This window comes from Argentina silus, assembly GCF_951799395.1.
Source record: "Argentina silus genome assembly, chromosome: 15".
In the NCBI taxonomy this organism is placed as follows: Eukaryota; Metazoa; Chordata; class Actinopteri; order Argentiniformes; family Argentinidae; genus Argentina; species Argentina silus.
In genome coordinates this window covers 16,778,419-16,799,089 of record NC_139669.1, presented here as the reverse complement: position 1 = coordinate 16,799,089, position 20,671 = coordinate 16,778,419, and the positions used below count along the sequence as shown (strand labels likewise).

At 45.1% G+C, this 20,671-nt stretch overlaps 1 protein-coding gene across 1 annotated transcript; it reads left to right on the top strand.

The window, feature by feature from the left end:
* Positions 1–18: 18 nt before the first annotated feature.
* Positions 19–19,706, top strand: abcb7 (ATP-binding cassette, sub-family B (MDR/TAP), member 7). The gene is made up of 16 exons (XM_083685706.1): positions 19–312; positions 1,357–1,434; positions 1,668–1,745; positions 2,822–2,941; positions 4,955–5,087; positions 6,721–6,989; positions 7,697–7,785; positions 8,027–8,114; positions 9,937–10,111; positions 10,357–10,514; positions 11,483–11,646; positions 12,175–12,304; positions 12,641–12,812; positions 13,492–13,595; positions 15,090–15,197; positions 16,996–19,706. The coding sequence occupies exons 1-16, from the start codon at positions 160–162 to the stop codon at positions 17,212–17,214; spliced, it is 2,238 nt and encodes a 745-aa protein (XP_083541832.1). The 5' UTR covers positions 19–159; the 3' UTR covers positions 17,215–19,706.
* Positions 19,707–20,671: the final 965 nt, after the last annotated feature.

The following is a 20,671-nucleotide window of genomic DNA, read 5'->3' as shown; positions in this document are numbered from 1 at the left end:
GGCGTTCACGAAGTCCGAATATTAATATTAGTTCAATTGCCAAATGTTATTTAAAAAAAAAAAAAAGCCTAATAAGTGACAGGGGGGTTGAGGCAAATTTCGGTGTTATCGGAAATGACGGAACTGTATTGATTATGCGAACACGCCTTCCTCCACAACATGGCGCCGGCGTTGTTGGTACCGCTGAAATGTGGCTTCCACTTTCAAAGACGCAAATTAGCCCTTTTACTTCAGCAGACAAGTTCGTATCATGTATGGAGTCAAGGGGACAAGCCGAACAGCAGACAACGTAAACAGAAAACGACATATTTGGTAAGTTGCGCAGGAGGTTGAAGAAGGACATTGTGTTTTAGCTGAGATTAAAGTGCCTGGTCACAGTGACACACACACAAACAAGCAAGGACAGTTCAAACCTTTCTAGCTAGCTAGCTAACGAATGTGCTAGTATATGATACGAAAACACTATAGTAAGCTAGTTTCGCTGTCAGTCAGCTACCAGCTAACCGAGCGTGTGTTGCGTATTAACCAGGGTTGTAATGTGGTTCATTCTTGCATGAGTCAAGCTGTTGTAACACCGGCGTCACCGATCCAGGCTAGCTAGCTGATAAGGTGCTGTTAGCGTGTTCCTCGCATCGCTTTATGTGATCGCTAATGCTTCGGTCACTAACGTGTCCCTAGCAAGCGAACGTAGTCACGTTAAATACTGTTCTTGCCAGTTAGTTAACTCTGCTTACTTTTGTCGTACATTGTTTGCTTATGAATAGCTTGATAGTTGGCGTAGCGAGTTAGCTAGCTGTGTTTGGGGTGCCCCTTCCAGTCACATGTTGGTGTCCGTCATCGACTGCGTGTTGTACAACATGTCCCGTGTGAGATAAGGTCCTGGTGATCCCACCCTGTGACCATGTTGACCTGTGACAGCGGTCTGTTGCTTGTTATTTACTTAACTTTTAAACCACTAGCACTGTTCACAACTGGCGGATTTAATATCGTTAACTGTGGTGATGTTGTTGTTGTGCAAACGGTCATCATGAACTGTACGTATAGTTGTTGTAGCCTCACAACCATGTTTTTCTTCTTCGATCATCGGACAGCCCTATTTTCTAATCTAGATCTTCCTCCTTGACACCCAGCACGTTTTTAGTTTTTTTTTCCGGGACACGATTATCTGTAGCTTTTAGTGAAGTTAGGCGATTATAGCTACTACGTCTAGCATTAACATTGTGACCTTAAACTGACACTAACTGTAATTGTATTGCATGCCAACCTTTTAACCCGTGTCCATCGGGCATTTGGCAAGATGCAATGAATAACTGATGTACGAATGTTTGTTAAAACAGGCTTTCTTGTATTTTTCAGTTGAGTCCAAACCTTAGAACAGCGACATGGACAGTCAACAGAGGCGAAAACAGCCGACGGATACTGGAAGCTGCCAAAGTGCGTTTATTTCAGTTCTTTAACCTCTTGTCCTTCATTATATCAGAGACATTCGGTCTGAATATGAACGCTTAGAATCATGTTCTTTGGTATGAGCTCTTACAGTGAAGTCACCATCATGCAATTATTAGTTTTATTTATAAGTGTATAAGGTCAAAACCCAATGCCCATGTGAAATAAGGGATGTATGTGTTCACAACAATGTGTCTTTCTTTTGGCATGTTTGCTTACAGCATTTGCAGGTGACGGACAAGCGAACATGCTGGCATGGAAGTGCAGGTGGACGGCTGAATGCAGATCCCAAAAATGTGGTAAGACCAACACAATAGACCTACGTCTAATGTTATATAATATATGCCATTTAGCTGACACTTTTATCTAAAGAGACTTACATTGCCGTGAGTGCATACATTGCAGTATATATGGTCCCAGCGGGAATCAAACCCACAACCCAAGCGTTGTTAGCGCCATGCTCTACCGACTGAGCCACAGAGGACCACATATATGAATATGCATCCAACAGGACGACATGCGTTAACGTATGTTTTCGTAGCTCATTGATCTACAGAGATGAAAAAGCATATCATTTTTATACTATATAACAGTACATTCAATTGTCCAGGGAAAGTGTCACATTGGTAATGTTGACCTTCACTATCCAACCGCAATTGTTGTTGATTTTCCTGCCAACACTGCCTCAGTTATTGCCAGATCATATGTGATTAAAGGCAGGTGTTTCACTTTAATTTGTCTTGTCCCGATGCCATGCAGCAGCTTTGTAGTATTGTGGCACCATATTGAGTGGATTAGGGGAATTACTGCATGTTCTTAAACCCATAGATGGTCCCTGCAGCAGGTGGCTGACAGAACTAGGTAAACAGCCATGTTGGCACCAGTGGGCTGCCTCTCAGCTGGGATGACAGCCCAGGCGTCTCCTTGGAGAGCTGTAGGGTCAGACAGGATCCCCAGGTCCACCTGGAGACTGTGCTGCTGTTGCTGCTGCTCCCCATGCCTCCCTTGGGGCTTCCCCTGACATCTGTGACTGTTAAACCCAATGGGAAAGGGAGAAATATGCTGACAATAATTGGTCAACTGATGCACCGAAATGTCAGATTGCTGTAAACACAACCTTAGTTATTATGAGAAAGAACACCTACACCCACATTTAATTCCACAATTCTTTTTATTTGTCAATGGTCGGTGAAGTTGACCTTTTTGACCTTTAGGTATAAATCCAACCGTCCCGTGTCTTGTAAAGAGAGATAGAGGGCGGTTTATTTAGTTTGACCTCCGCTGCCCGTAATGACATGTAAAGGGACATGGTTTGGTTCAGTCTTACTGCTGTCGTCTAAAAAAGGATTTTCTTTCTGTTGTGTTGTGGTAACAGCTGAAGGAGGTGGATTCGACCACGATCCTGTCTGCGATGCTGTCCTACGTGTGGCCCAAGGACAGGCCCGACCTGCGGGCTCGCGTGGCCATCGCCCTGGGTCTGCTGGCCGGAGCCAAGGTAGGCGGAGAGAACACGCTGACACGCACCACCACACTGACAAGGGGGTGGGATTTCTCCTTCCTCTGTTACTCGCTTGACGGCGACGACGATGATGATGTTAATGATGTTTATAATCCACCAAGGGGAGGACATTTGGTTTGAATTGTGTATATTCAGTATATCCCCTCAAAAGTAGTTTGAATCTGCTGGTTAAGATGAAAGGAATAATGAGGTGATGTATTTTAAACCTCACTCAATCAGTTTCCTCTGTTTGTTCTCTCTTTGATGATGCCCTCCAATTTACACCCTGAAAAACTCCCACAGCTCCCAAATAATCATATCCTGCTCCCACTCAGCATGGCTCCCTCTTGCAACACACACACACACACACACACACACACACACACACACACACACCCTAAGAGTTCTGCAGTATGCAGTTATTATATTAAAAGCACATACAGTAAAGCTCATACAATTCACACCAAAGAAAAACAATAATTCAGCCAATACAGTTCTTGTATGCAATGATTGTAAAATAATGAATCCATATATTTAACAATAAATAAAAATGGCATTATTTTGTGCTTTTTCAGGATACTGCTTCTAAATCCTCCTATAGGTCTGAAATACAATGTCTTGTGTCATGGATTAGTTTTCAGGCTTGATTCAGTCTGTTTATCTGAGTATCAGACTGTAATCCCTGTGGCCTGAGGGCCATCTCCACCTGAGGGGCTTATCTCTCTCTCTCTCTTTCTCTCTATTACATGGTCTATCTACAGGTACAGATTGACAAGGAGAGATAATCTCAAGTGTTATAATTGGGGAAAATGGAGCACATCCTTCTTATCGTGTTTAAGCAGTAGCATTGGGGGCATGTTTGGTTTTTGGCGATCTCCTACGACTTGTAATGTAACAGTTTGGTCTGTTGTCTTGTTTGCAAAGTGGTTCTTATTGGTTTCCTTTGGAGCGATATTGCGGTGGGCCCACATGTTACAGCAATGAGAGAACCCACTAAATGGAACCACGAGTGTGCTTCCAAAGCGTTGGTTCCAAAGCTTCCAAACACTGTAGGTCAAGTAACCTAATTGAAGTGTGTGTGTGTGTGTGTGTGTGTGTGTAGCAGTCTTCACTGCATTGCTTTTGTAGCTTAATTGAAACAACATATATTGTGGCAGAAGAAATATTAGCGCGCACAGGATTGCCGACATATGATTCACCAAACATTAAATCTGCACATTTTTTAAATGTGTTTTTAATTTTTTTTTATAGTAATGTGATGCATCAGAGGAGGAAAAAAACCCAAATCCCTGGTGTTTGAGGTTTAGGCTAAGGGTTAAACTGAAATGGAGTCCAAATGAGCGGGTTTATGTGTGTGCTGTACACTCTGGCTGTTCTAATGTGCTGTGGTCCTCCTAGCCTGAGTCACACAGCTGTCCTTGTGCTTTTAATTAGGCCTAATAACCATCTCAATTCCATTAGCTGGATGCGTCAGCCACCTCACCAGCCCGCAGCGCACGCACACACACACACGCACGCACACACACACCCCTAATGCACACACACACCCCTAAATACACACACTCACCCCCCTAATGCACCCGACTACACAGGGTACTGCGACACAACATCATGCGACACAACGGACCTCATAGAGAAAATACACACACACACAGCCTTAATGCACCTAGATATACACAACACTCGGATAGACCCCCGTAGAATAGACGGACAGCTCAGGCTTAGTGCACTTAGTCACACAACCCACCAGGAAAGACCCCATAGAGTTGTAAAGAACACTCTACCTAATGCATCCACACAACACTGCACAACAGGGCTACCGCCAACCGGAGTACTCAGAGAGAGCTTCAATGTTTAAAACTGCCCTCTGTTTCTCTGTCTGCCCCCTACCCCCCCCCCCCCCCCCCCCCCCCCCCCCCCTCACTCTCTTCCTCTCTGCCTCATTTTTTCTTTCTCCCTCTCATTCTCTTTCTCCCTCTGCCCTCATCCCTCTCTCTTTCTCCTCCCTAGATGACGAATGTGATGGTGCCCTTCATGTTTAAGTATGCGGTGGACGAGCTCAACCAGATGTCGGGACACATGTTGAACCTGAGTGACGCGCCAAGCACCGTGGCTACCATGGCAACGGCGGTGCTGATTGGCTGTAAGTCCCAGACCGCGTTCGGTTGGCAGGTGCCGGGGCTCATCAGGGGGAATGTGGGACTGCATATTATCTACCGGCTGACCTTTCTCAACACATTCATATCAACGCCAATCCTCAACCTCTGCTTCTCTTTTTTTTGTCATTTCCATCATGTCTCGCGCGTCGGAGTTAACTTCTGTTGATCCAGATGGTCGGCGAATGTTGTGATGCCTTACGAGTGCTGTATGGATTTGCTCTTAGACATACCAACCTACAGGAGACATACTGTATTTCTTTACATACAGTATGTGTCGTCCAAAAATAGTTTTCCAACAGAACATTTTACTTGTTTGTCGGAGGGGGGGGGGGGGGGGGGGTTGTACAATTTCTGTCTTGAGTAACATGTCCAATGAACCTATGATCCGTCCCTGTGAGGCTTTGTTTACCCCTCCTCTCACTGGGCCCTGCATGTTCGCTTCCTCTGAACCCAGGGAGTAGAGGACTGGTCAAAGGTCGTGCTCTGTGATTGTGAAGTTCCTTCCTGGTTAGAGCGCCTCCATTGTGACACGGGCGACCAATAAATCCAATACATAAGGCTAAACCCGACCCACCACTCCGTTTCCAGTCACTCTGGCTGCGAGTGAAATCCGTTCTGATGTGCTGTACACTTACCCCTATAGCCACTTATTTTAATGAGCCCACTTAGGTCCTGCTCACTAATGCTGCATCCCGAGTAATTGGGCCACTTGAATAGAACTCCAGACTGTGGGGTATTGGAATGAAAAGAATAAGGGGATATTCTTAGAAGAGATGTTTTTCAGTTTTATATTTCGTAATGTTTCCCGGACGAGGACTGTAGAGTTTGAGCGTAATATGGCTGGAAGGAGGTATTCAGTGTTCATCCTACTATGTCAGATGTGGACACATTTGTTCATTAGCTGAACATTTCCATTTAACACCACATTTCCAGGCCATAAAGACTGACAGACGGGTCTATTATTACCCAGCCATGTAGTCACGGAACTCGAAATGAACACTGATTCAGTTTCGACCACTGAGTATTTGTTCATTCATTGTCATAATACGAGTCATTTGTTTATGTTGTTGACAAGGCTTTGGCTACTCTTGATTGAAGAAATGAGTTTTGCGGCGGTGACTAATTGGTGTCATGTCTGGCAGAAGTTCTTGTTGAGTGATGGCTAGCTGCTCATAAAGCTGCCAAATGTCAAACCACTGAAGAGGCGATCTCAAAAGGAAATGTAGCCTGTCTCTATAGCCCCCCCCCCTTATTATTCTCCTCACACACTCCCCCCCCCCCCCCCCCCCCTGTCTGGAGTGTGCTGCTCTGCTGTGGCAGTCAGTAATCAGAGAGCATCCAGGTCTGTAATTAGAAGAAGCCAGGGGAGTCTGGGGCTGTACAACTACATGGTTTAGAGACACGCCCGTAAACGAGTAGTCTTGGGATCTAAGAGCAACTTACAAGGAGTGCATTTAAATGAGGCTGAAAAACCACCCATTCTCATTCTACGTGAGTGAGATCCCCACACAGCCCTACCCCTGTCTGGAGGTGCTCCTCTGTGTCTTCTAGAGCGTGTCTAAACTGTCCCCTCTCCCTCCTCCCTCCTCCCCCCCCCCCCCCTCCCCGTCATCCTAGACGGAGTGTCCCGGGCAGGCTCGGCCCTCTTCAACGAGCTGCGGAACGCCGTGTTCGGGAAGGTGGCCCAGAGTTCCATCCGCCGCATCGCCAAGAACGTCTTCCTCCATCTGCACAACCTGGACCTGGGCTTTCACCTGAGCCGCCAGACGGGGGCGCTGTCCAAGGCCATCGACAGGGGGACCAGAGGCATCTCCTTCGTCCTCAGCGCCATCGTCTTCAACCTGGGGCCGACCTTCTTCGAGATGGGCCTCGTCAGCGCCATTCTGGTGAGTCCAAAACCAGAGAGACTGTGTAGTTCAATGCACCGTCTGTGATTTCTGCTTGTAGGGCCACCAACGAAACATAAACGATGAACTAAATGCATTTTATTTGAGATTTCTATCTGTTGTGCCCAAGGAATAACATTCCATGACCACATGATTTGAAACTATACATCGTTTGTGCTGTAGTGTTGTAAATGTTCTATTATAACCAATCTTAAATAATGCAGTAAATAGGTCCTTATTGCTTTGGTTATGGTGTGGTAAAGAAAATAAAGAAGAAAAACATTTGGCGGCAGCACGGAACCCATGAAAATCACGAAAGCCAAACCAATAGAAGGTTAATGTCTTTCTGTGTAGTATGCCCTGAACAGATGCCCTCCACCTCGCCCTGCTGATGCTGATGGCTCCTCCATGTCTTTGTGCCATTATCCCACTCACATCCATAATATCAGGTTGCCTTTAATGAGGGCAGACTCCATTGCCCAAATAGCTAAAACATTAGCACAATTTGCTCTCTCCTATTTTCCCCTCCATTTGCAACACTCAATTTCATAGTGACATAACCAAAAAGAGCACACTATTATAATACCTTGTGAGACTATTATCGGAGCGTGATATTCAGATGTGGTTGCTTGACTTTGTCCATAATAGCTCTCTGGTTCCTAAAAAGAGCTGCTTTACATTAATAATGCTTTTGCCCTTCTCGACAGTATTACAAATGTGGAGCGGATTATACTGCTGTGACTTTGGGTACTCTGTCAGCCTACACAGCCTACACCATCGCAGTCACCCAGTGGAGGTACAGAATGCGTGTTGTGTTTTTTTTTTCCCAGCTCTTATTCACACAATTCACACATGTATTTTAGGTATTCACACATAAGTTGATGGGGCTTGTTCTGTTGGAGGTTGGAACCAAGCCATGTAATACCGTGTCCAATGGCCAACTGAACCTTTCCAGAATCTCTCTGGTCTACGCTTGAGTCGTGTGTGTATCTGTGTGTCTGTCTGGTCTCTGACGGTGGCTTCCATCTTGTGCTCAGGACCCGTTTCAGGATAGAGATGAACAAAGCGGACAATGAGGCGGGGAATGCAGCCATAGACTCCCTCCTCAACTATGAGACAGTTAAGGTGAGCCCACCCTCCCCTCCTCCTCAGTCCTTCTCTCCCCACTCCTCCTCCTCTTCTCTCTCTCTCTCTCTCTCTCTCTCTCTCATTTAAACCCTTTTCTCCACCTCCACCTCCCTGGTCCCTTCTCTTATCTCCTTTCCCCTCTCTTCTCCCCCATCTAAGCCTGGCGCATTAACGTGAGCAAATATTTACTCTCCTGTGATAATGTCGTGTTTCATTAGCATGATTACCCCTCACAGAATTTGTCTTTTAATTAATTTGATCTTGGGGGGGCCTCTCACTTGACTGAAACAGTCACACTGTTTTTCTTTCACTCTGAATGTCGTTACATTTGTCACACACACCACACGGTCATCTATTGGACAATCACACCGCGGCTGTTAAGACTTTGACTTCATTGAATAATATTAATATTCAGATATTAGATATGTTTGAAATGGGGAGAAAAATACTCATAGGGGTGTGACGGTCATGCAGTTTTGGCTAACAACAAATTGTCATGCAAATAACTGTTGCAATAGTCTAAACGTGGGGGGCATATTGATATGCAGTCATCCTCTTATACAACACAAACACTCATGTTCATATTCGGGATAAGCAGCACCCAGCCTCAGTTCCTTTGTTGCTTGATCCAGATATATTTTGGTGCAATGTGTTATTTTCTGCGATGTGTTATTTTGTCCTGTTTTCTAATGTTTTGTTCTGTGTTATTTTGTGTCATCTGTGTCAATGCGGCTGGATTTAGCATCACTGTGAGCCGGAGTGTGCATATGTAATTAGATGCCCGCCCACTCAGAAATCCGTTCCACTTTCACAAAGGGCTCGTTGAGAACCTGAGCTCACGCTGCTTCTGTCTGTCATTCGTGTGCTACTTTCTCCCTCCCTCCCTCTCTCTCTCTCTCCCTCCCTCTCTCTCGCTCACTCCCTGCATTTCCCTATATGCAAATCAACCAAACATCATTACTGGCGAGGGTAGTGAGTCGCCCGCTTAGGTAGAGCTGAGGCTGGCGAATGCACCCTAAACAGCACAATTACATAAGTGCCAGAAAAACGCTAAATTAACTTGTGTTTTTGTTTTGGAATTGTCTCGATGGCTTGGCTCACTTTGTAGAGGCTTAGCCAAACTTCAATGTGCATGATGCTCAGGACGCGTCACGCCTTTCCATATAGCAGCATCCGATGTTCTCTCTCTCTCTCAAACGTTTGCATTTCTACCTTCGTACTCTCATACTTCTAGTAATCCTGGACGGAGAGACCTGACATATTGAATAAAGCTTTGTTTGGAACCACGGCCACAGTTGGTCATGTGCGATTTAATTTAGCTGGGTTCGGAGCCCGTGTCCTGTCTTTGATGCCGAAGCTAACGCTACTGCTAATGTTAGCGGTCTCCCACCCTGTAACATTGTGTGTTTGAGGAATGAGACAGATGCTAATCCAGAGGCTGAGCGTGGCTTGTTTCTGTGATGTGCTGCTCTCTGTTTGTGCAGCTGCTGGCCTGGAGATAAATTGCCTCACGGCTTACTGTTTGTCAAATACATCATTAGCTAGCTACCTTATTCTACTCTGTATGATGTCCTGCTCTCCCTTCCTTGTATCCACTTCTCCATGTCTGCTGATACGTGAGAGGTTGGACACATCACAAACCTTTTATATTGTATGAAGCGATTCTGACAGAAAGGCTTTAAAGGGAATTTGAAATCTGATCCCTATCCCAGACTGGGAAATTCAAACTGCCCTCTGCTTTCAAGCTTCACCGTGTCCTTTCACTATTCCCCCCCCCGACTCATTCTCCTTTCTCCGCCCTCCCCTCGTTGTTTTCCAGTATTTTAACAATGAGAAGTACGAGGCCGACAAGTACGACAGCTATCTGAAGACCTACGAGTCGTCCTCTCTGAAGACCACGTCCACCCTGGCCTTGCTGAACTTCGGACAGAGTGTGATCTTTAGCATCGGCCTCACCTCCATCATGGTGCTCGCCAGCAAAGGCATCATGGCAGGTGAGAGGAGGGCAGTCAGAATACTTAATGATAGATTGCTCATTGGAACTGGATGCTACATATCAGTTCTCCATTTCGAACTCCTCATCCTCTACAAGCACTAAGGAGGATTTCACCTTGTCGAATCCCCTCAGGGACATTAGATTGATTTTAGATTTTCTTAAACCGCTATCATGTATTGTATGTATGAGGTTTTTTTTCCACTGAAATGAATGGAGATTTGACGGATCCGTTGTTGTCTTTAGGAACAATGACGGTGGGAGACCTGGTGATGGTGAACGGCCTCCTCTTCCAACTGTCTCTGCCTCTCAACTTCCTGGGCACCGTGTACAGAGAGACCAGACAGGCCCTCATAGACATGAACACACTCTTCACTCTGCTCAGCATCGACACCAAGATCAAGGTACAGAACCAAGGTCCTGGGCTTGGGCCAGGCCGGGCCGGGCCGTGGCGTCTCTTAAGACCTCTCTCTCTCTCTAAGGCAACCCGGAAGGCAAGACTAGATGTAGGGTTGGACAGCGTCACCCATGCAACCACGACAACACTAAAAGACTCTTATTTTACTTAGATAGTATAGAGGTGCCATTTGTTGTGGCCTTGCAATCCGAAACTCGTGTCTCTCTCGCCAGCCTGTTATTACTGTGGCTGAAATGAACGTGCTCACTTGTTTTCCCGGGTCAGTAATTGTCCTCACCATTGTGGTCTCCCGTGGGACGGCTCCGCCTGTCAGCCGGGATATATGACTGAACGCTTTTCTCTCTTTCTTTCAAAAAATGTGAATTACGTAGCTGTAGAATTAAGGCAAACATCCCTCGTATAACCGCGCGACACAATTGCTAATGTTATTCCGGCCCGTTGTCTTTTCCCATTTGGGGCGGCTGGAATTTGCATCTGTTTATACTAATGGAGCATGTGTGTTATCAGCCCTGTTCAGTGGCTGGCGAGAATGTTGGTAATTGCACTGCTGTTAGACACAGAGCAGGAAAGGCTTTTACTCTGGAAGTATGGACAGTGCTGTATTCACAGTCCTTGGCTGTGTTCCAACACTTAGAAATACACCCCCCCCCCCCCCCCCCCATCTGCCATCTCCTTCTCATGGTCACTGATCATTACATGAGCTGGATTGGGTCCTCTCAGGGTATTGATCAGAAGGGGAGGGAGATGAGAAAAGGATGTTTCTTTGAGAGTATTGAGACCCAGCCGCTGAATACAACATATTTGCTTTATAATGATAACAGTAATGGATTGTTTCATCAAAGCACCAGGTCTCAAAGCACAGGCTAATGTTCTGGGATAAATCCCACAGGGGCTCTGTGTTCAGATCCCCACCCCCTGACTCCTCTTCTCTGTACCCCTGGCTGTGTGTTCCAGGAGAGGGAGCTGGCCCCCCCTCTGCTAGTCACCCCGCAGGAGGCATCCATCAGGTTCGAGGACGTCTACTTCGAGTACCTGGAGGGCCAGAAGGTCCTAAACGGGGTGACCTTTGAGGTGCCTGCAGGAAAGAAGGTGGCCATCGTTGGTGGCAGTGGGTCAGGGTAAGTGTTTGTTTTATCCACATGCTTGACTGTTCAATCAAACACCTGGAATTAGGCCCATATCTTGAGTGAGAAGTTGTTGTTTTTTCCGATTGTCTGGAGATGCAGCTTGGTTGATGGACAACCTGATTATTTCTTCAGCTTTTCTCTGCAAATTCTGAAATGGAAACGTGTCTTCAATGGTTCTATCCGTATGCATTTAAACTTTCACCTCAAATTACCTCTGGTGAATGGGTATAATTCCCAATTAACTCAGTGTCTCAGCCATCACTGTTAAAACAAGACTATCCCATGTTGATGTCATTCGTATTGATGTGTTCAAATTTCGATTTATTGCAGGACTACAATAATCTGTCTCCCAACTCTAACACTATTTATTTGAATGGGATTTCTTGCGTGATTATGGCTACAAAACAAACAGTGTGGAGATCTCGTAAGATGTTTCTTGTGTATGTTCGCCGAGCCTCGTCTCCCGCTAACATCAGCAAACTGATCGGAGTGTGATTCGGTTCCACGTCATCGTTTCAGGAAGAGCACCATCGTGCGCCTGCTGTTCCGGTTCTACGAGCCGCAGCAGGGGAACATCTACATCGGAGGGCAGAACATCAGAGACGTGGGTCTGGACAGCCTGAGGAAGGCCCTGGGGGTGGTCCCTCAGGTAAGGGAGAGGACCTTCATTCGATACAACAACAATGGCCATATTGTCTGAATGTCTTACGTGAGATATATGCTCTTAGTTTAGGGTCAGTGGTCAATATGAGCAGTGGTCAATATGCTATGAAAGATGTTGCCAGAGAGGCAGACCTTTACATTTAACATTTCTAGTCATTTAGCTGATGCTTTTATTGATTTTAACTGAAGTGCTTACAACAAGAGGGCAGTGTAGACCAGTATAGAAACGTTTGTATTTGAATGTATAGATGAATTGTATGGCATACTGACGGCAGCACTCTTCTCTTCCCTCCCCCTCTCGTCCTTTCTCTCTCTCCGTCAGGACGCCGTTCTGTTCCACAACACCATCTTCTATAACCTGCAGTACGGGAACATCCAGGCCTCGCCGGAGGACGTGTACCAGGTGGCCCGGCTGGCTGGCATCCACGACGCCATCCTGAGGATGCCCCACGGCTACGACACCCAGGTCGGGGAGAGGGGCCTGAAGCTGTCAGGTAACACCCAGCCCTCTGAAGGCACACAATAGCACTCTTCATCGTCCCCCTCCTTTTGTCTTTGCACGGTTCATTACGTCAAACATACAGAATCATCTGGGTTAAAGATGCGGTATATTAAATACAAGTGCAGTAAGACAATCTATAACAAAGGACAATCTACCGTACCATCTGCTCCACGGCAGGGTCTGGTGCCGCCGACTCCGCTCACGGTCGTCAACACTTTGCATTAAACCCATTAACACGACATCCAGGCACGATTACTGACAATGGTGGATAAAAAAAAAACAACAACAGCCGTTTTTCTTTCTCAGGAGCTAAACTCGTAACTTCATTAATTCCACTGCCGCGGTACGTGACTGCTCCCAGGGAGTTAGCAGGAGGGGTCAGCTGGGGCCATGCAGCTCCTAACCTACTGTACTATTCTACTGCTACAGGCTGCTGTATTTATATCTGCTGTTGCCTGCACACCAGTTGCTTTTATGAGGCCGCATACCCTGCCAGAGTTGGGAGTACAGCTTGTTTTGCTTGTCTGGAGCCTCTAGCTGAAACAATTTTTAGTTTTTGGGGTCGTTACGATATGTAGGTCTTTATGACGAGTGTTGGGACTTTGTATGTAAGTCCTTTCACTGGCCTAATTCGCAATGGTTGTGTTATTGACTTTGTGTATGTTTTTCAGGAGGGGAGAAGCAGCGTGTTGCCATCGCCCGGGCGATACTGAAGAACCCTCCCATCCTGCTGTATGACGAGGCCACGTCCTCCCTAGACTCCATCACAGAGGAGGTGAGAGAGCGCGTACACACACACACACAGACACACTGGTGGGGGGGATGTCGGGGTCTGTGTGGGTCTCTATCTGTCCTGTGCCTGGTGTTTCATGCTGTGTGTGTCTGTGTGGTTCTCAATGTGTCTCCTACCTAATCCAAGTTAAGACATTACTTGGAGATCCTGTGTAACATTAGAGTAGTTCAGCTTGGTGCTCAAACAGTCCCAGCAAATGTTAAAGAATGGGAAAAGTACATTATGTGATATGAACTTCAGGAGAGAATATTCTAGATGTCTTTTCATTTTCAATTAGATTTTCAATTTTTATTGCTTTCCTATTGTGATGGCTTTTTATATCCGAATATTTACACTTCAGGACGGAGTACAATTATTTTTATGCACATTTTGATGGAAAATATTGCAGAAGCTACTTTGCATTTTCTTTGGTGCCTCAAAGTATTAATGTCATTTCTGAGTCAGTTTTCATATATATCCTGTCATTCATACCGCTGTTACTTAATAGAACAACAAATCAACTTGTTACCGACTGAAACCAAAATTATTTGACTGGCATACCAAAGTAGCAGGCAATTTATTTGTTAATTGGATTGTAGCAGCATAGCTTTCTTTATAAAAAACCAGCTATAATGCTACAATTGAGAAACTGTTGATGAGGCCGTATAAACTTGCTTAATTGTTTAACGGATTTCATTTTCAGAAAAGTGAGCCGAGCAAGTGAAAATAAATAAAATACACAAAAATGAAAAGTATGAGATATTAATTAATTTGGGAGCCGTGGTGAGATCTTAGCTTGTCATTGGTGTTTTGGTTATGGAAAGGTGAGACAGTAGTAATTACCACATTATGCTATTTTTAAGTCATATTTATCAAAATCCAGGGGTAGGCTTATACAGTTTATTTGAAATGACTGGGAAAATGACAGACTGTGGCTTTAATGAAAATGCTGCTATTTAAACATCGCCAATGTTTGACCTGAAACTATGAAGCATATTAAATTGCAGCCTACAATTTAAAAAAATAAATAATAATAATAATAATTAAAAAATCTGTCTCTTCATAAAATACAGCACTGCCCATTTATGACCTCAATCAACAGACCTCAACCAACCAGTTTGTCTATCTTGAGTTGAACAGCACTAACACAGCTGCAAGATACTTGAGATACAAAATATGAAGCCTGTAGTTTTTAGTGTTGTTAATCAGGTCTTGCCTTATATCCAAACCTAAACTAACGAATGTTGAATTCTCTCCCTTGCTCCGCTGTCCCCTTTCACCTTTCAGCTGCTGGTCGCACCAACAGATCGCACTGAAGCAATAATAGGCCCCTTGGTGGCTCATGCCCGTCTAAAATATAAAATATGCTGAAATAGGCCCAATCAGATTATTTATTTATTTATTTATTTATTTATTGAAGTGAAGCAGGGTATCAGTTAAACAATGAATCAAGTCCGTATGGCCTAACTCTCCTTTCCTGTCTCTTGTTGATTTTAGAACATCCTGACTTCCATGAAGGAGATGGTGATGGATCGAACATCCATCTTCATTGCCCACAGACTGTCCACCATCGTGGACGCAGATGAGATTATAGTACTTGACCAGGTACGGACTTCTTTACCTTCGCTCAACTGTTTTTCTTTCTCTCTTAAAGCGCAAACAAATATTTTGGGGGTATTTCTCACCAGTCCATCATTGACGACAGGGTCCTGAAATATCATTAGTTTGCACAATAGCAACATTAGATTTACTACCTGGAATAGTGCCATGATGGTCTGACCTCACAACTAGGATATCTATGAGATTTGTCTTAAAGTTATTACATTTTTGGACCTTATCAATGACGGGTTGACGAGAAATATAAAACAAAATATTCATATTCTTTCTGGAGCCATGTTTTTTTTTTTTTAATTTAAAATAAATAAATAATAAATACCAGTGGTACTGGTAGCTACTTAAGTGGCCAATTAGGTTGCGGATCTGATTTATACAGTATAAACGTGCAGTCCTTAATTAGCACCCCAATTAGATGGCTGTGTAATGGTGGGAGTGATGATCACCAGTAGAATGTGGCCTCCAGACCCTGACCTCCCTGCTCTCATCACTGAGCAGTCTAATGATGAGAGAAGCAGGAAAAGAACAGTCTTTTACGTTTTAATCATATATTTTGTTGTTCACCTTTCATTCTACCTGGTACATTGTGCGCCGTTCTCATTAAAGCAGCAATCTGTCATTTTGAAATCCGTCATCCCAGCCACATAAAGCCGAGGGTTGGAGTTGGAGAACTCTGCATACAAAGACACATACGGCAGTATGTGACATCAACATGGGAGTTTTAAACAGATTTTAAAGCCGTGTTTGTTTACATTGTTGTTGTGTGTAAACACCGGCGTAAAACCGGCTTCTATTTTGGCTTTTGATGGGAAAATATTGCATTACGCTCATGAGGAATCTATAAGTAATATTTTTCAAGAATCAAGGGTGTAAGTCATAGATTTCTACATTGGTTTTCTTCAGAGAGTGCCTTGTTTTGGTCAGATGGCGTGGCGGGTAGTCATATCTGTTGGCACACGTATCCTGCCTGGTGACTAATGTGTAGGTTTAAGGTGCCATAGTGATGACTGGGAGTCCGAGTGTAGGATACAGATTCTGTCTCACCCACCCTCACCTTCTATCAATAACCTTTATGATGGGGGGGGGGGGGGCAGTCAGAGAAAGAGAATCATGTTTTATGCAATAGACCTGCTTTATCCGTCCAAATGAGTCAATAGTGAGAAATGTTCTCTCCCTTTGAAGTGAGAGTGAAGTGTGGTTGTGCTCGGAGAGAAGCTCCCTCGTCAGATGGTTGGGATCAGAAGGTCACGGCGAGGAGGCATGTTTGCGTGTGATGTCGCCATGGCGTTCGCCGGTGTCATCAGAGGAGGAGCGCCCGGGGGGGGTGGTGTGCTCATTAAAACGTTGTGCGGATCTCGTCACGTGCGTCTCGTGCACGATGAAGGCGATGCCAACACCTCTGCATGCATCCTTGGGGGGGGGGGGGGGGGGGGGGGGGGGGAGGGGGTGGGTGGGTGAGAGCTGCAGGGGGGGGGGGAGCAGTTGTTGGAGAGGCGGCAGGGTTTGTAGGGGGGGGGGCTGCCACTGTTCTTCTCTCCACTGTCTAGTCATGCAGAGTGATATGGTAAAGAGGAAAGAGCCGATGGGAATTTATATTCGTGTCTCCATTCCGTCCTGCCTTTTGTGTCATGTTCTTTCTCTCTACCAAAAGTGCCGAGAGGTGTACTCACTCAACTATGCTTCATGGTAGCATAACCCTCCATCTCTCCTCCTTCCTCCACACCACCTGTCTCTTTCTCTTACCCCCCTCCTCCTCCTCCCTCCCCCCCTCTCTCTCTCCCTTCATCAGGGTAAAGTGGTGGAGAGGGGGGACCACCACGCCCTCCTCGCCACTCCGGGCAGCTTGTACGCCGACTTGTGGAACACCCAGAACAGTAAGATCCTGGGGGACAGCAACGGGACCAACCAGCCCCTCCCTGAACGCCTGTCCCAGAAAGAGGAGGAGAGGAAGAAGCTGCAGGAGGAGATCCTCAACAGTGTCAAGGGCTGTGGGAACTGCTCCTGCTGAGGGGGATTCCAGCCTCCTCCTCCTCTTCCTCCACCACCCACTCCTCCCTCACTGACAGCCTGCACTCAGTACTTTAACTTCTCACAGGAACACCCAGGGCGGGGGGGCGGGGTGGGGGTACAGGTGGGTGGGAGGGAAGGGGGGGAAAAAAAACTCACTTCCACATCCCTTCCCGCTCCTGCCAAGCCCTGTCCTTAGACCTCACACCCACCACATGACTGCCCCTCCCCCCCCCCCGCTCCTCCTGAGAAGGCGATTAGTCGCTGAAGAGGAGCAGGAGGCGAGTCGGTCTGCCATTGGCGGACGTCCAGAGAAATGTTCCTCTGCCAGTCATCTCCGCTGAAGCCAAGCATAAGAGATCCTGTACAATACATACATGTGTGAGACACCGGTCTATGAACATGACGGCTTTGTGTTTAGTGTTTCTTATGTCACTGGTGACCGATGCGAACACGCGTCACAAATAAGACACATGCCTTGACGTTGACATACTACTTATGTTGATTTGAATTTATTTTAAAATTATTTTTCCATATAATTAGGAGTTTGTAGGTAACTGTTTTTATTAAGAATGTGTACATAGTGCTATCAAGATTTGTCAAATACCTGTGATTAAAGAACCAGCACACTGTCCAGGTATATTTGTATCTACTGTATAAAATATCGTTTTCACAAGGAAACTCTGGCTTGTATGGTTCAATCGTTTTGATTGTTGCACCAAGAAATTAGTACCCCTATCCTAATATGTGGCCATGAAAATTAACATTTTTATTAACAAAATTATATGAATTGGCAGATAAACATGCATCCTCCACGTTATCGGAAATATGGAGTCTTATCTCGACCTGCCACAGAAGGGTTGAATGGTGGCTGATACAGAGAGGCTGCAGAGGCAGTTCAACCACCAGTAGCTGTACGTCTTTGAGCCTAATGCGCTCATGGAAATGTACAGCAGCTCTTTAATGATACCCCTCATTACCACTGGTTTCTGATGATGGGAACAGTGATGGAACAACCCTTGCGACTCATGAATGGGTTTTTCCTTCTACTCTTTATTATAGCATCTGTCATTGACTTTATTGGACATTTCTAATGGAAAGTAATGATGCTTTTAGATTGTAATACCATGCTAATTCTGCTAAGGACAACTTTGTAGATGATGTGTATTACACGTATCCTCAGCCCCCGTGGTGTGGGATGCACATTTAAATGTTCATATTTAAGGGATGGGTATTATATCCTCGTTTTTGGAGGGCTTATTTGGCAGGTCAGTGCACTTGTTGCCTACAGTTTGTCAGACCACTGTCTGAACTTATACCTATATAGATATATAGATATATATTATGTACCAGAACCACAGAAGGAGTGCCTCAGGTACCTGTTGCAACATGTTAATCATCATTGATGGCATTCTGATGTGCGTGAAACAGGAGAAAGTATGAATACATGTCAATATGCTGAAAGGCAGAACATTTCTATTGGCTTTGTGTCTGACAAAGACAATAAAGATGAGTCAAACAGGTCTACTTGTTTACGTCTTTTGATCTGTCAGTTCTAACAGAGACTTAATGATTCGACTGTTTAAGTGCATCTTCACGACATTTGCATAAAGCCCAAATGGTGGAAAAGGAAAGCCTTATTCACAGGCGGAGGTGGGTATTGTGCCAGTTCCGTTAAGGCCAGGGGAAAAAAGGTAAATCCACATTTGTGTGAAATGAGTCCTGCTGGTACCATGTTAGTAAGATAACCCTCCTAACCGAGGTCCTCTTCAGTATGATAGACCATTCCGAAAATTGCTGATAAAAACATAACTCGTGGTATACCATTTCTTTGTGTGTCTTGTGTGATATGACATATGCAACACTTTCAAACCTATTGAATGAACCCCAGGATTTTCTCGCGGAGATCAAAGGTCAGACTGAGATTTGTTTGGCCCTCCTGCCGTATCACAATGAAAGCAGCTGATCACAAAGCGTTCGTAGGGTCTCACAGGCTAACCCTGGCAGAGCGCCAGGGTACAGCCTCCCCCCACCTCCAAACCAGCCACATAGTAATAGATGAAAGCCGACTTTGATGGAGCTCTGCACAAAAGGAAGCCAACTAGATGACTTGTTGGATTGGATCTCCTTTCATGCGTTAGATGTCTTTGGTGATGACTTGATTGTAACGATGTCTCTAATCTCACATGGCAGGAGATCATGGGCCTATTCATCAGTGACTCAACAATAGTTAGCTGCCGGCTTTGACTAGTTATTAGCTAAATATTCAATGGAGTAATTCCTTGTGTAAGTTATAGACTGATATTTTTAGTTCAAAGATATAAAGTCAATAAACAAAAGCAATGTTGGTATTTTTCACTGGTTTGTGATTAAATAACTGATGCTACCACAGATGGCTGTGTGCGATGTACTGTAGTGTGTCTTTGGTCTGTTTGTAAGGACACTCTTGATGCCAGTTCTGAGATATGAAGTCATTAAACTAAAGCAACATTGTCCTGGTCTGTGATGTGATGTGATGCGCTGCGCTGTGTGTCCGTGTTTCTTCAGGAGGTAATGAGGAGATGTCTGTTTACCATGCAGAATAATGCAGCTATGCAGACAGACCAACACGCAAAGGCCTCTAATAACCCTCCTCAATAGGGACCACAGCAGGAGACATCAGCCCCGAATGCAAACCAGAGCCCTCAGATGTAGATCTTAAAAGGAGATAGCACAGTGGTGTGATGTGATGATGATTATGGCGCCTACAGTCTTCGCAATAAGGCATTGGATTTCTAAAGTGTTTCTACCTATAGGTGTTCTCATGGTATGTATATGTTGTCTGGACAGGTGATGAAGTTAGAAGGTGGTTTCAGCAGCCCAGTAATGCCCAAGGTGCTGAAGATGCCCTGTTGATAAGGTCTGCAGCTTCCCTTTCATCACGATAACAGGCAGAATAGGCTCAGACCGAGGGCTGTCCCTCAGCACCAGACAGCTAGCTCACTCTCATCCTACTGCAATAGAGCTAGTATGTGGCTGAAGGCGTCTCCAGCAACATGAATATGCATCAATGCCTCAGAGAAGATGTAGTTATTTACACCGTTTTGTGTGGGAGTGTAAATTTATGTGCGTAATCCCTATGTACAGTATGAAGGCTCCTGGTCAGAATGGGAATGAATATTCACACGCACGCATATATACACACAGATACTGTGGCGTACTGTACAACACAGTCTTAAAGACGATGAATACAAATATGGTAATACAACATATGAATTCAGTGTATCTATGCTTAGAACTAACACTATGTAACTCTACGCTGCCATACAATTGGTATGATAACCTTGCATTCACTCTTCAACTCTCAAATGAATGCAATTGTGTTGCAAAGCTCATGCTTTACATGAATATATTTAATGTAATTTATGTTTTATTTCGTGTGAATATACAGTACAGGATGTACAGGATATCATACTTTT

Coding starts and splice junctions, on each gene's coding strand:
- abcb7 (XM_083685706.1), top strand. CDS start 160: ATGGCGCCGGCGTTGTTGGTACCGCTGAAATGTGGCTTCCACTTTCAA. Junction 1,435..1,667: donor GGATACTGGAAGCTGCCAAA/GTGCGTTTATTT, acceptor GTTTGCTTACAG/CATTTGCAGGTGACGGACAA. Junction 15,198..16,995: donor AGATTATAGTACTTGACCAG/GTACGGACTTCT, acceptor TCCCTTCATCAG/GGTAAAGTGGTGGAGAGGGG.